General features: G+C 28.3%; 1 protein-coding gene across 1 annotated transcript; it reads left to right on the plus strand.

Moving 5' to 3' along the window:
• The first annotated feature begins 9066 nt into the window (after positions 1-9066).
• Positions 9067-10787, plus strand: LOC133805911 (protein FAR1-RELATED SEQUENCE 5-like). Its single transcript, XM_062244057.1, has 3 exons — positions 9067-9902; positions 10095-10403; positions 10487-10787. Exons 1-3 carry the CDS (start codon positions 9067-9069, stop codon positions 10785-10787), a joined length of 1446 nt encoding a protein of 481 aa, XP_062100041.1.
• The last annotated feature ends 4417 nt before the right edge of the window (positions 10788-15204 follow it).

Here is a 15204-nt window from a genome sequence, read left to right on the forward strand (position 1 = left end):
GTATTTCAAATTTGAGATTTTATTATTTAAATCTTATAATGGAAATTACAACTAATTGATGATTTTTTATGTACCCTAAAATAATGGATGACTATTGGTTTTTCTAACAATAATAGAACATCAAAACAAAAATAAGAAATAAATATTTCCATATTACAGTATAAAATACAAATTTAAAAAGAAAAAACAATTTTGATTTATGCCAAACTACTTTAATTATAGGTAAAATCAATCAATACAACTCTTCATTTTTTCCCGAATAATGTTAACTTAGTTAATTTTATTTTTTCTATAAACTACAAAACAATACAACATTTCAAATTTTCTATTATCAATAAATGAGCATTTTTATTGATAAGATTACATCATAACCAATAACTATTGATATTCTTTACCTTGAAAATATATTTTTTAATTGAAACTTTTTTTTAAATCATTATTTTCGGCATGCACTAATTAAAAAAAAAAAAAAATCGGCTAGCATTAAAAAACTATTTTTATTTTTTAAAAGAAACATCTCTTTGTATTCTCTTGGGAAAATCAAATTATGCTGTATTGAAATTAGATATTTATTTATTAGTCCTATATTGCCCAATAAGGAATCTTATTCATTTAATATAATTGGTTAGGTAATTTATAAAATCTATTAATTTAGAGATTGCTTAATGGTAAATTGTTAATTTTTAATTAAAATTTTACATTGAAAACCGAAAATTAATATACAATTTCGGCATTAATTTAAAAAAAAATTGGATAATTTCACTCTTACAAAATTATTAACAATATTAATAAATAAATAATAATAAGATTTTATCTGAAGACCCAAAAAGAAATAAAAGCTTCTTTTCATAACAAATCCTTTTAAGAAAATGTCCATAAAAAAAATTAAAACATAATAGAATAAAATTATTATAGTAAGACCTAAGGAAACACATAGAAACAATAAATTAAAAAAAAGCACTTGAAGCATTTTAGAAATTGTCATTCTTCTTTGTCATCTTCTTCTCCTTCTCCTTCAAATATTTCTCCCACACCTCGTTCTTTTTCCTCTCTGCATCAAAATAGTTGGCCACTGATTCATGCAGAGTTTGCATTGCAAAAGTGCATCTTGTCATCTCTCGAACAAATTCATTCATGTTGTTCTTCAATTCAAGTAGACGACTGATATTTTCATTAAATTTTTGGAACATAATATCGAAATATATTACATTTGGATTGTACTCTAGTTGAGCATCAAGTGGATTCACATCTTTCTCACCACCGCTAAACTTCTCAGTCTTGATATTCTTCAATTGAGACTTTGCATCATTGTCAAACTTCTCAACCTTGATCTTCTTCAATGGAGAATTTACTTCATCATCTTTAGAATCAAAGGGTGAAGAGTTATCTTCATTCTTTGAATAGGTTGAATCTGATATGTTGATGATAGACATGGTAGTTGAATGTTTGTAAAACTTGATTTTTTTTAAAAAAAAAATAGGACAATCGGTTTGGGTTGTATGGGAATATATTTATAGTGTGTGTTATGAAGAAACAATGCAACCTTTCACATTCTTAATAAAATATTTTAGATTTCTTTAAAATAAAAAATAAAATATTATTGAAAGAATAAATAATTAATATGTGGTAACTTCCCAATGTAAACACTAATCATGCATTCACATTAATTAAATATTATTTTTATTTTATGAAAGAGACCCATTAATTTCGGCCACCTATATTTTAATAAGCAATTTCACAAAATAAATGCATTTAACAAACAAAAAAAAAACCGAAAAAATAAGAACAATTTTAAAATATGTCATTTAATACAAGAACCACACTTTCTTAATTTAATGAATAAATAATTAATATGTTGTTACTTCCCAAATGTAATTAGTAATCATGTAGCAACATTTAATTTAATATTGTCTTTTTGAATCATTTATCAATAAATTTCGGCTACTACCAATTTTTATAATTTAATATTAAATTTTTAATAAAAATCACCTATTAATTTCAGCCACTATAATTTTAATTACAAATTTGACCAATTAAATGCATTAAAAAAAACAAAAAAAAAAAATTCAAAAACCGAAAAAATAATAACAATATTAAACTATGTCATTAAATGCAAGAACCACACTTTCTTAATTTAATAAAAAAATAATTAATATGTTGTTACTTCCCAAATGTAATTAGTAATCATGTAGCAACATTTAATTTAATATTGTCTTTTTGAATCATTTATCAATTAATTTCGACTACTACCAATTTTTATAATTTAGTATTAAATTTTTAATAAAAATCACCCATTAATTTCAGCCACTATAATTTTAATTACAAATTTGACCAATTAAATGCATTAAAAAAATAAATAGAAAATAACATTAATAATTTAAGACACTTAATACAACTACCACAATTTTTTGATTTAATGAATTTAAAAAAATAAAAATAAATAAAAATTTGATAAGGTGAAACTGTATAATTTTATTATTGGTAGATATTTACAAATTTAATTCATTCTTATCCTAAACTAAAAAAATTTCGAGAATTTAATAAATCATTAAGTTATAGTATTGATTTGATTTTATTAATAATGAGAATTATTTTAATAATACAAAACGAAATTAGAATTAAAAAAACCTTAATTGAAATTTTTAAAATAAAATTTTGTTTGTTGTTTCAAAATAAAAAATATATATTTGTATATTAGGGACATTATATTTGCACTCCAATAATATATAAAGGCACTCCATTAATTAAACAAAAAATTAATTTTATATTCATTTCTAACACTTTTTCTCAAAAAAAATTATTGACATTATTTAATTTTTTTTTTGTTAATTTCAAAAAGCTTATTTTATATTATTTTCATCATTATTTTTAAAAACTAATGTCTTTTTTTTTTTTTTTTTATGAAAAAGCCTCTTATTTTAACAAGTTTTTAATATATAAATATATATTTTTTTAATATTATTTATTTAAATATTTTAAAAAAATATTATTTATATGTATTGTTTAAAATATGAAAAATAAAAAAAATTAGAAAAATGTAAGCACAAAAGTTGAAAAAAATATAATGCACTGTATATTATTACATATAGTATAAGTTATCTCGGTGACTAGTGTACGTTGGAACGGTTCATTATGTCATAATTAGGCCTGCTTAGTGCAATGTTATCTAGTCATAATTTTTTGGGATCGGATGCCATTCTAAATTCACTACTATATCTTAGTGCAATGTTATCTAGTAATATTTTCCGGGATACGATCCCCTTCTAAATTCACTACTCTATCGTACTCAGCATGACAACTATATGAGACCCTAGCAGTAGTATTGGTTTACTAGTGTACGTTGGAACGATTCATTATGTCATAATTAGGTCTGCTTAGTGCAATGTTATCTAGTAATAATTTTTCGGGATCGGATCCCCTTCTAAATTCTCTACTATATCTTACTCAGCATGACAACTATATGAGACCCTAGCGGTAGTATTGGTTTACTAGTGTACGTTGGAACGATTCATTATGTCATAATTAGGTCTGCTTAGTGCAATGTAATCTAGTAATATTTTTCCTAGATCGGATCCCCTTCTAAATTCACTACTATATCTTAGTGCAATGTTATCTAGTAATATTTTTCCGAGATCAGATCCCCTTCTAAATTCACTACACTATCTTACTCAGCACGACAACTATATGAGACCCTAGCGGTAGTATTGGTTTACTAGTGTACGTTTGAACGGTTCATTATGTCATAATTAGGTCTGCTTAGTGCAATGTTATCTAGTAATAATTTTTCGGGATCGGATCCCCTTCTAAATTCTCTACTATATCTTAGTTCAATGCTATCTAGTAGTATTTTTTGGGATCGGATCCCCTTCTAAATTCACTACTCTATCTTACTCAGCATGACAACTATATGAGACCCTAGCGATAGTATTGGTTTACTAGTGTACGTTGGAACGATTTATTATGTCATAATTAGGTCTGCTTAGTGCAATGTTATCTAGTAATAATTTTTCAGGATGGGATCCCCTTCTAAATTCACTATTCTATCTTGCTCAACATGACAACTATATGAGACCCTAGCGGTAGTATTGGTTTACTAGTGTACGTTGGAACGATTCATTATGTCATAATTAGGTCTGCTTAGTGCAATGTTATCTAGTCATAATTTTTCGAGATCGGATGCCATTCTAAATTCACTACTATATCTTAGTGCAATGTTATCTAGTAATTTTTTTCCGGGATCGGATCCCCTTCTAAATTCACTACTCTATCTTACTCAGCATGACAACTATATGAGACCCTAGCGGTAGTATTGGTTTACTAGTGTACGTTGGAACGGTTCATTATGTCATAATTAGGTCTGCTTAGTGCAATGTTATCTAGTAATAATTTTTCGGGATCAGATCCCCTTCTAAATTCTCCACTATATCTTAGTGCAATGTTATCTAGTAGTATTTTTCGGGATCAGATCCCCTTTTAAATTCACTACTCTATCTTCCTCAGCATGACAACTATATCAGACCCTAGCGGCAGTATTGGTTTACTAGTGTATGTTGGAACGATTCATTATGTCATAATTAGGTCTGCTTAGTGCAATGTTGTCTAGTCATAATTTTTCGGGATCGGATGCCATTCTAAATTCACTACTATATCTTAGTGCAATGTTATCTAGTAATATTTTTCCTGGATCGGATCCCCTTCTAAATTCACTATTCTATCTTACTCAGCATGACAACTATATGAGACCCTAGCGGTAGTATTGGTTTACTAGTGTATGTTGGAACAATTTATTATGTCATAATTAGGTCTGCTTAGTGCAATGTTATCTAGTCATAATTTTTCGGGATCGGATGCCATTCTAAATTCACTACTATATCTTAGTGCAATGTTATCTAGTAATATTTTTCCAGGATCGGATCCCCTTCTAAATTCACTACTCTATCTTACTCAGCATGACAACTATATGAGACCCTAGCGGTAGTTGGTTTACTAGTGTATGTTGGAACGGTTTATTATGTCATAATTAGGTCTGCTTAGTGCAATGTTATCTAGTAATAATTTTTCGGGATCGGATCCCCTTCTAAATTCACTACTCTATCTTGCTTAGAATGACAACTATATGAGACTGTAGCGGTAGTATTGGTTTACTAGTGTACGTTGGAAAGGTTCATTATGTCATAATTAGGTCTGCTTAGTGCAATGTTATCTAGTAGTATTTTTCGGGATCGGATCCCCTTCTAAATTCACTACTCTATCTTACTCAGAATGACCACTATATGAGACCCTAGCGGTAGTATTGGTTTACTAGTGTACGTTGGAACGGTTCATTATGTCATAATTAGGTCTGCTTAGTGCAATGTTATCTAGTAATAATTTTTCGGGATCGGATCCCCTTCTAAATTCACTACTCTATCTTACTCAGAATGACAACTATATGAGACCGTAGCGGTAGTATTGGTTTACTAGTGTACGTTGGAAAGGTTCATTATGTCATAATTAGGTCTGCTTAGTGCAATGTTATCTAGTAGTATTTTTCAGGATCGGATCCCCTTCTAAATTCACTACTCTATCTTACTCAGAATGACCACTATATGAGACCCTAGCGATAGTATTGGTTTACTAGTGTACGTTGGAACGGTTCATTATGTCATAATTAGGTTTGCTTAGTGCAATGTTATCTAGTAATAATTTTTCAGGATCGGATCCCCTTCTAAATTTTTTGTGCATGTACATGTACGGTTGGCCTTTTTATTTTAAAAAACAGAAAGAAAAAAAATAACAATAATAATTTATGCAATTTAACACAATTACCATAATTTTTTAATTAAATGAATTTAAAAAAATTAAAATTAAGTACAAATTTGATAAGATAAATCTTTCTAATTTTATGATTGGAAGATATTAAAAAATTTAATTAATTTTTCTTAAAAACTAAATAAATTTTGAGAATTTAATGAAACAACCAAAATATAATATTAATTTAAATTTATTAATAAAATAAATAAATTAAAAAAAATTCGGTTACCTTTCTTAAATCTAAAAAAAAAAAAGAACCATGTTAATGGAAATTAAGATTGGTAGCTTATCCATCTCACCAAGTGACCACTATTTATCTTCCCTATGTTTTTATCATGTAACATATTTCAACAAATGTTATTAATTGTACCTATAATATTTTTTTTAAAACACAACAACTTCATTGATGTCTTTTATTCTCTCTATTTTATGTGAACACACAAGTTGATTCTATATATTTTATAGATTTCCTCCTCTTATCTCATCTTTTGCTTAGAGTTATAACGGAAAAGTAACCACTCTAGTCCCGGATTATGGCTCCTCCCGAAATTATAGGTGATCCATACTACCAAATAGTAACAGGTGATATTGATAACACCATCAGACTAGGTGAAGGTTCTGATTCTTTCTTTGTTATTCACCTCTTCGCAAAATTTTCACGACATCCACTAACTAGTAGCGAACCAAATTTTACAAATTGGATGGTCGATAACGGCATGGAAGACTCTGTTTGTTGCGATACTATTGTATTTCTTTCAAGACAAACGTTGATGGCCAATGAAAATAACCATGCCAAAGTTATCATTGATGAGATGCTAGATGAGGCTTATCTCCATTCTTCTATATTTTTTCTTTTGGATAAAATTATTGATTACGCTCGAAAGATGTGGAACGAAGAGGATTTTAATTTCTGTGTAAAAGTGGATGTTCATGTTTTTGTTTATGATCTTCCTCCACAACACGATTCTGGCATTGATGGTGACGTTGATAGTGAGGAGTATATGGATAATATGACTATTAATTTCGTGGCGGCAAGCGAGCAATCCATTGAAAGATTGGAGAAAGTTTTGATTAAAGATGATCAAATTGTATGTTCTATTTGCTTTGAGAATGTTCATGTTGGTTTGGAAGCTACAAAGTTACCTTGCACACACACATATCATGAAAAATGTATTGTTCAGTGGTTACAAACTAGTAAAATTTGTCCAATGTGTCGATTTGAGATAGTTTTAAAAAATCATTTTTATATTTGTTACACAAATTTCAGCATGTATTAAATCCTATTATATACTAATAATCCGAATTTTATTTACAATTTTTACATATAATTTCGAAAATGTGGGAACATTTGAATTTCAATATTTATATAACAAAACATTGCATGTTTAATTAGAAAGACTTATTCATTTGAAAGATACATATTCATCTTCCCAATAAAATAATAAAAATAAATATAATAGATATATATTTATAAATGAATTAATCCACATTTATTCTATCAACACAACTTTATCTACAATTATTAAATGACATGTTCACATTAAAAGGCAAAGGTTCATAGAACCTATACATATTTTCGAAATACCCTATTGTAATGCAAAAAAAAAAAAAAAAATCCAATAATATTTTGAAATTTATAATTTTGTACATCAAAGATAATTATTATGGATGTAAATTGTTCAACTTCCCATATTAGTTTATGATATTCGCTATTTTTTTATTAATTTTTAATTGTTATTATCTAAATCCTATTAATTTTTATTATGTTTAAATATAATATAATACTTTCAAATTTTCAACCACCCCACTAATTATATTAAATGCACATCTCATATTTAAATACTCTAACTAACCATCTATAACCTAGCATTAAAATAAAAAAAATTAATATTGCACAATTGTGGTTCTCTAAACCCTAATTTCGAAATTTGTAATGAAAAATTTGAAAATTATAACAATTATATTATTACACATTAATTAGGGTTTACACTAATTACTATTTTGAACAATTAATTATTGAATATATGTTAAATATTAAATGCACATCTTCATATTCAAAGACTCTAACCAACTATCTATATCCTAACATTAAATAAAAAAAAAACATTAATATTGCACAATTGTGGTTCTCTAAACCTTAATTTCGAAATTTGTAAAGAAAAATTTAAAAATTATAACAATTATATTATTATACATTAATTAGGGTTTACACTAATTACTATTTTGAATAATTAATTATTGAATATATGTTAAATATTAAATGCACATCTTCATATTCAAAGACTCTAACCAACTATCTATATCCTAGCATTAAATAAAAAAAATTAATATTGCACAATTGTGGTTATCTGAACCCTAATTTCGAAAATTATAATGAAAATTTCGAAATATTATTGGATTTATACATATTTTCTAAAATTTCAAAATTATATTAAATCCTATTATAATTTTGAAATTTGTAAGTATCAACTTTTCAACCACTTCACTAATTATATTAATTAATGCTATTATAATTTCGAAATTTATAAGCATCAACTTTTCAACCACTCCACTAATTATATTAAATGTTATAATAATTTCTAAAAATTTAAGTGTAGTTCTATTGGTTAAACATTCTGGTGATTCTTAATTACAAAGCAAATGTTCATAGAACCTACACATATTTTCGAAATTACCTATTATTATGCCAAAAATTATATATAATTATTAAAATTACAACTTTTCAACTTCCCATCAAACACAATGGTTTCAAAAATGATTTAGTATTCTTAAAAGAAATTATAACAATTACATTATTATACATTAATTAGGGCTTACACTAATTACTATTTTGGAGAATTAATTATTGAAAATATGTTAAATATTAAATGCACATCTTCATATTCAAAGACTCTAACTAACTATCTATATCCTAACATTAAAAAAAAATTAATATTGCACAACTGTGGTTATCTAAACCCTAATTTCAAAAATTCTAATGCAAATTTCGAAAATTATAATGAAAATTTTGAAATATTATTTTTCAAAATTTCACAATTATATTAAATGCTATTATAATTTCGAAATTTGTAAGTATCAACTTTTCAACCACCCCACTAATTATATTAATTAATGATATTATAATTTCGAAATTTATAAGCATCAACTTTTCAATCACCCCACTAATTATATTAATTGATGCAAATTTAATAATATAATCAGTTTAAATATAAAAAATATTGAATAGTGCTACACACCATTCGAAAAAAAAATCAGAAGGAATAGGCTGGAGAAATGACTAGTTACGAAAATGGTTTGGAAGCTGAACAAGAAGATACAAAATCATTATCTTCTGAACATGAAGTAGACCCTGCTAGGGGAACACGTTTGGAAGAGACAAATGATGAAGACGTACCAGAAGACAATGTTGAATGTGGCATTATTGAAGAATGGACCGAACCTGATATTGCACAATGGAGGAGCTTGCTTCAATTTTTGGATATTGACAAAGAACCAGAACATATTCAGTTTTCGGACTTCGAAAGGAAGGAGTTTGTAAGTATTGAACAAGCAGAATCTTTTTATTTTTTGTATGCGAAAATGATGGGGTTTAGTGTTAGAAAAAAACTGAAGAGGGAGGACAAAAAAGGAATTTTACACATTAGAAGTTGGGTGTGTTCAAACGAAGGTTTTAGAGAACAAAAATATTGTAATCTTGATAATAGGTGTAAAGAAGCTCGTGCTCTAACAAGAACAGGTTGTAATGCAGAGTTTAGAATAAATTTAAATAGGGAAACTAACCACTGGATTACAAAGTGTTTTAATAACCACCACAACCATAAGTTTGCCTTCTTTCGTGAAAAACCATTTCTTAGATCTCATAGAATATTTAGGGACGAGATGAGGGAACAAGTTATGTCAATGAAGAGAGCCGGAATTAAGACATCCAAAATTTGGAATTACATGGTAGAAGTTCATGATGGTTGGGAAAATGTGGGATGTATCAAAGATGACTTGTACAAGGGAATCTGTAAAAAATATTCAACTTGGGATGATTGTGACACGTCCACAGCAATGGGTTATCTCGAAGCAAAAAAGGGCCGGACAACATGTTTTTCTACAAGTATGATGTAGATAACGAAAATAGATTGAAAAATTTATTCTGATCTGACGGGACTTCCCAGGTTGATTACCAATTATTTGGTGATTGTTTGGCTTTTGATTCTACTTACAAAACCAATAGGTATTTTTAATTTTTTTTTTTACCTTATATCAATTTCTTAGTAAAATATCAAATATTATATTAATTTTTTGTTCAACAGGTACGGAAAGCCATTAGTAATACTACTTGGGTCTAATAATCATAACAAAACGTGTGTGTTTGGAGCTGCACTTCTTGATAATGAAACTTCGACCACATATGATTGGGTATTGGAAACATTTTTAGAGTGCATGGGTGGTAAGATGCCGTCAGCAGTTTTGACGGACGGTTGCAAAGCAATGAACAAAGCACTGGATAATATTATGCCTGGTGTTCCACATCGTATTTGCTCGTGGCACATACTAAAAAATGCAATGCACCATGTACACAATATAGCATTCCATCAAGAATTGAAGAAATTTATTTTCAGGTAATACATTAAATGGTGTTTTATCTTATTCTCTCAATTATAATATGAAAACATTTATATTTTTCTTTTTTACAAAAATATAGGTATTACAAGGAGGAAGAATGGGAGGATAATTGGAAAGTGACTGTGAATAAATATAGATTGACAAGAAATGCATGGGTGGAAGCACAATATGGCACAAGAAAGCAGTGGGCAGATACTTTTCTTCGTGGTATTTATTTTGGTGGAGCTACTGCTACCGGTAGATGCGAATCTATGAATGCATTCTTGAAAAGAGATTTGCAAAATAAAATACCATTGTGGATGTTTATACGACACTTTGACCATGCTTTATCTATGTTACGTTACAACGAGATGAAAGATGTAAAGAACGCCCTAGACTAATACTTACAAAACATTTGCATAACATAGTTTATAAAAGAATACCATCCATTATTAAAGTCTCAGGGGGACTTATTTAAAACCATGCAAGTTGGCGCCACAAGTTTAAAATAAAACATAGGTTTTTATGCAAAGTTCAAAGAAACCAAATAAATTAAATAACAAAGTCCCACTGATAATTTAGGAAAGTCCCTTAAAAACAAAACATAGTTTAAATGGCGTTCTACGTTGATCGTTTTATCGTCCATAGGATTACCCCACGCCATACACCCCATGATGAAAGAACTCCTCACGTCACCACGCGTGCCATAGAGAAATCCTATTTGCTACCTGGAAGGAAAGTAAGGGGGGTGAGCTAAAAGCCCAGTAAGGAAGTACAAACAAATAAGCAAGTAAGAAAACAACAAAAAACCAAACACTAACATTCATCTAAGACATCATGGTACGTCACAACGTAATCGTAACATATCATCATATCATAACATAACGTAACATATCATCATATCATAACATAACGTAACATATCATCATATCATAACATAAATGTGACATATCATCATATCACAAACATACAACATACATGATGAGCATGGAACGCTAGTTGTCCATGTCACCCTATGAGGTAAACAGGAGATCACTGGTCCTTGAATAACCTCGGCGCGTCTGCCCTAGGAGTCATGTCTCAATGTCCTTAGTAACTCGTTCGATGTATCTGATATCGAAATCTGTTTGATGTATCTAACATCGTATTCTGTTTGATGTATCTAACATCCATACACATATCACATTCAGCATATCATCACACTATGACATTCATAATTTCATAACAGTTCATTCATATAACAACCTTACCATTCATAGCATAAAATCATAGAATCTATCTAACTTCCTTACCTCAGGTCCAAGCTAAGAATTTCACAATCTTTCAACGAGCCTATATCATAATCAAAATAACATTTCTTAGGTTCATAAAATTACTATTTTGCCCTTCCATACAACTCATGTGTGCATGGGCCATGCACTCATGATAGCAGTTACACTAAACATGCAATTATCGCCAAAAAGAATAATGCTCGTTCTACCCATTTTACTAACATGATTGTTTTATAAAAATCACATAGTTGAATAATAATCATGATTTTGGACGTAAAAGTTGATTTGCATGTAACATGCATACGTGGGAACATTGCGTAATAAAGACGTTTTCAAAAACGATAATTCTATATTTCTTACTTTTATTGTTTTAAAATCAATAGACATATTGCATGCTTTATTTTTCTTAAAATTTCTAAGTTGATTAAATTTCTCAAAACATTATTTATTCTATAAAATTATTTTATTTTAGCTTAAAAATAAAATATGTGACAAATTTCATTCATTAATCTCAACTTACAAAGAATTTACTAAAAAGTTTGGATTTAATTAAAATGCCTATTTTTAATATGTTTCTTTTAAAAAAATATATATTTTATCATTGTTTTACATAAATGATGTGAAAAATATATTTTAAGTGTGGAAAAATACATTTTGATTTAAATTATTTAAGACTTAGTTTTTATGTGACAAAATCCATATGTGACAATTAAATAACAATTTTTGACCTTTTTAAATCAAACTTTCAGCCACCATTTATTTTCTTTAAAAATCACAAATAAATAGAATCTAAATATTTTTTTCTCAATCAAAATAAAGGAAAATCATAACTTATCAAAATATGCATTTATAACATTAAAATACCATTTTTCAATATTACCATGACTTAGGAAAAATAATTTAATCCAAAAACTTATCCAATTCATTTTAGTGAAACTCATTTTATATTTTCTTACAAAAATTCCAGCAATTGTTTTTATCATTAAAAATCACCATAATCAATTTAAAAGCTCACATTTTCAAAAAAAATCAATAAAAATTCTGTAGGTAATTAATTGAGTAAAATATCATAACATGAGACTTAAAATCCCCTTTTTAATTTCATAAAAATTAACATAACATCAAGAACATTACTTATGCATGCAACTCATCTTTTTATCAACTTTTACCCAATTATTTACAAAAAAAACAGCAAGCTTAATTCCTCATAAAACTCAACTTTTGTCCCAAAAATTACATAAAATCATACATGTTTAAAATCTCATCATACTCTTATAATATGCATGATTCTAATATCACTAACATATTCACATGAATTCTTTTAAAACCATTTTTTTTTTCTATTCCATTGAAAACCAACAAAACACTAACAATGACAATAACATATAATAACTCATAAGCACCATATTCACATATACCTTATATTATCCTAACATGTTTCTATCATGATTTTCATGCATCTTATAATTTAATCATTCACAATATAACATGCATCTATCAAAATTTCATGGATCAAAATATCAAGATTGCCAATTATTATCTTACCCATATCACATAGGTCCTAAAACATGGATCTACTATATTGAAATTCACTCAACATCACAAAATATCAAGAACATACTTAGGTATGCCTAGGCCGAAATCTCCATGCATGCATTCATAGATTATCACAATTTTTTTATGCATAGCAAAATCAACATCACAACCCTTTTAACACAAATCATACTCTCACAATATACAAATCATATACACCAATCCTACCAAAAATCAACCATTAGCATCATCATCAAAACCTCATAGACAACCCACCAAAAACAATATAAAGGCTAAGAAAAGTCCATTACCTCTCTTGATTGCAAAATCAAAAACACAATAAGATCAATACCCAAACTCCACACCCTTGTTCAAGCCTAGGGTTTTTATTGGAAAACCACCATGAGGAGAAGAAAGAACCCAAACACACAACAATAGCACAAGTCAATAACATATTATCAATAAAAGAGATTATACAAATAAGAAAAACAAGAGGACATACTCTAAGAGGGGTTCCTCTTCACCTTCTCCTTCCTTCTTTCTTTCTTTCTTTCTTCCTCTCTCTCTCTCTCTCTAGGTCACGGCAGCCACACAAGAGCAAATGGCTCTTCTCCTTTTTCATTTCCTCTTTATCATAATCCTCTCATAAAGCCTCCCCAACTCAATAAGGTAAGTTTCCTTTTTCCATGTATTTTCTCTTAATTTCTCTTTATTTAAATAGATATAAAGGAATAAAAATGATCATGCCTATCCCCAAAATAACTATTGTCTTCAATTTTTGATTTTTTATTACTTAAAAGAAATTATTCCTTTCCCACTAGGTCACACGCCCAAACACTCTTCTTCCCTTTCTTTTCTTTTTTTTTTCTTTTTTATAAATAAATAAATTAACTCAAATAAAATCTAAAATAAGGAAATATAAAATGTGTAGAAAATCTACACATGTGCACCATGCTACCATGCACTAGCACACACTAAATCACTAGGGTGCATTACTATCTATCATGCACCTTGGTGCATTCCACCATAGCTCACATAATTACCTCAATTGTCACACTTAATTAAAATGTAACACTAATAGTAAAATAACATGTTACACAATTATTCACTTATTAAATTAATTAACCAAACAATTCTAACAATTAAGTAAAATAATAAACAATCAAATAAAACAAATAATCAACCAAATAAAATAACAACACTTAAATAAAACAATTCATCACACTTAACATTTAAATCAAATAAATCACAAAAATTTTAATAATCTAAAAAAAAAATTTGGTGCACTACAAAAGAACACTACAAAACTAATTTGACTGAACCGATTTTGAACCAGACAACTATGCCGTGTGTGGAGGATGAAATTTCTTCAATTTTCACAAGGGAAATTTTTACAAGGATAATAAAGGAGATACGGCGTGGCGATAATTATATTGTCCTAAAGGATGATAAGATACCAGGTTATACTCTTTGTTTGGTGAAAAAATATATTGGTTCTGGATTAAAGCGCAAAGTGTTAATCTCCAACGATGGGGATGATGTGCGATGTGATTGCTATTCTCTTGAGACAAAAGGAATTCCATGTAGACATATTTTTATTTCATTGAAGAATTTGGAGAGAAGAAGTTTGCCAATTTGTTTGGTAAATAGACGTTGGCTAAAAGATGCTAAAGAAGTTCAACTGTTAACTCAAGGTAATGAAAGAAAGTGTCCTCATCCTGAAGTTATTGAAAATTCTAGGTACGGTGGTGTAACCACACAAACTACTATCACGTCGTACCTTGCTACAAGATCGCGAGAAGCATTTCAAAAGGCTATGAAAGTTATATCAGAGTTGAATGCAGAATTGGAAAAAATTCCACCAGATGAAGAGTTAAAACATCCTCAAAATGATGAAGGAGTATTTCCTAATAATATTTTGGACTCTCAGATTAAAAAAACAAAAGGCAAACCAACTACAGCCAGTTTGTCGAAATCATTCTCTAGAGGTGCAAAGAAGAGAAAACCAAAAAAA

The sequence above is a fragment of the Humulus lupulus genome, chromosome X, assembly GCF_963169125.1.
Source record: "Humulus lupulus chromosome X, drHumLupu1.1, whole genome shotgun sequence".
In the NCBI taxonomy this organism is placed as follows: Eukaryota; Viridiplantae; Streptophyta; class Magnoliopsida; order Rosales; family Cannabaceae; genus Humulus; species Humulus lupulus.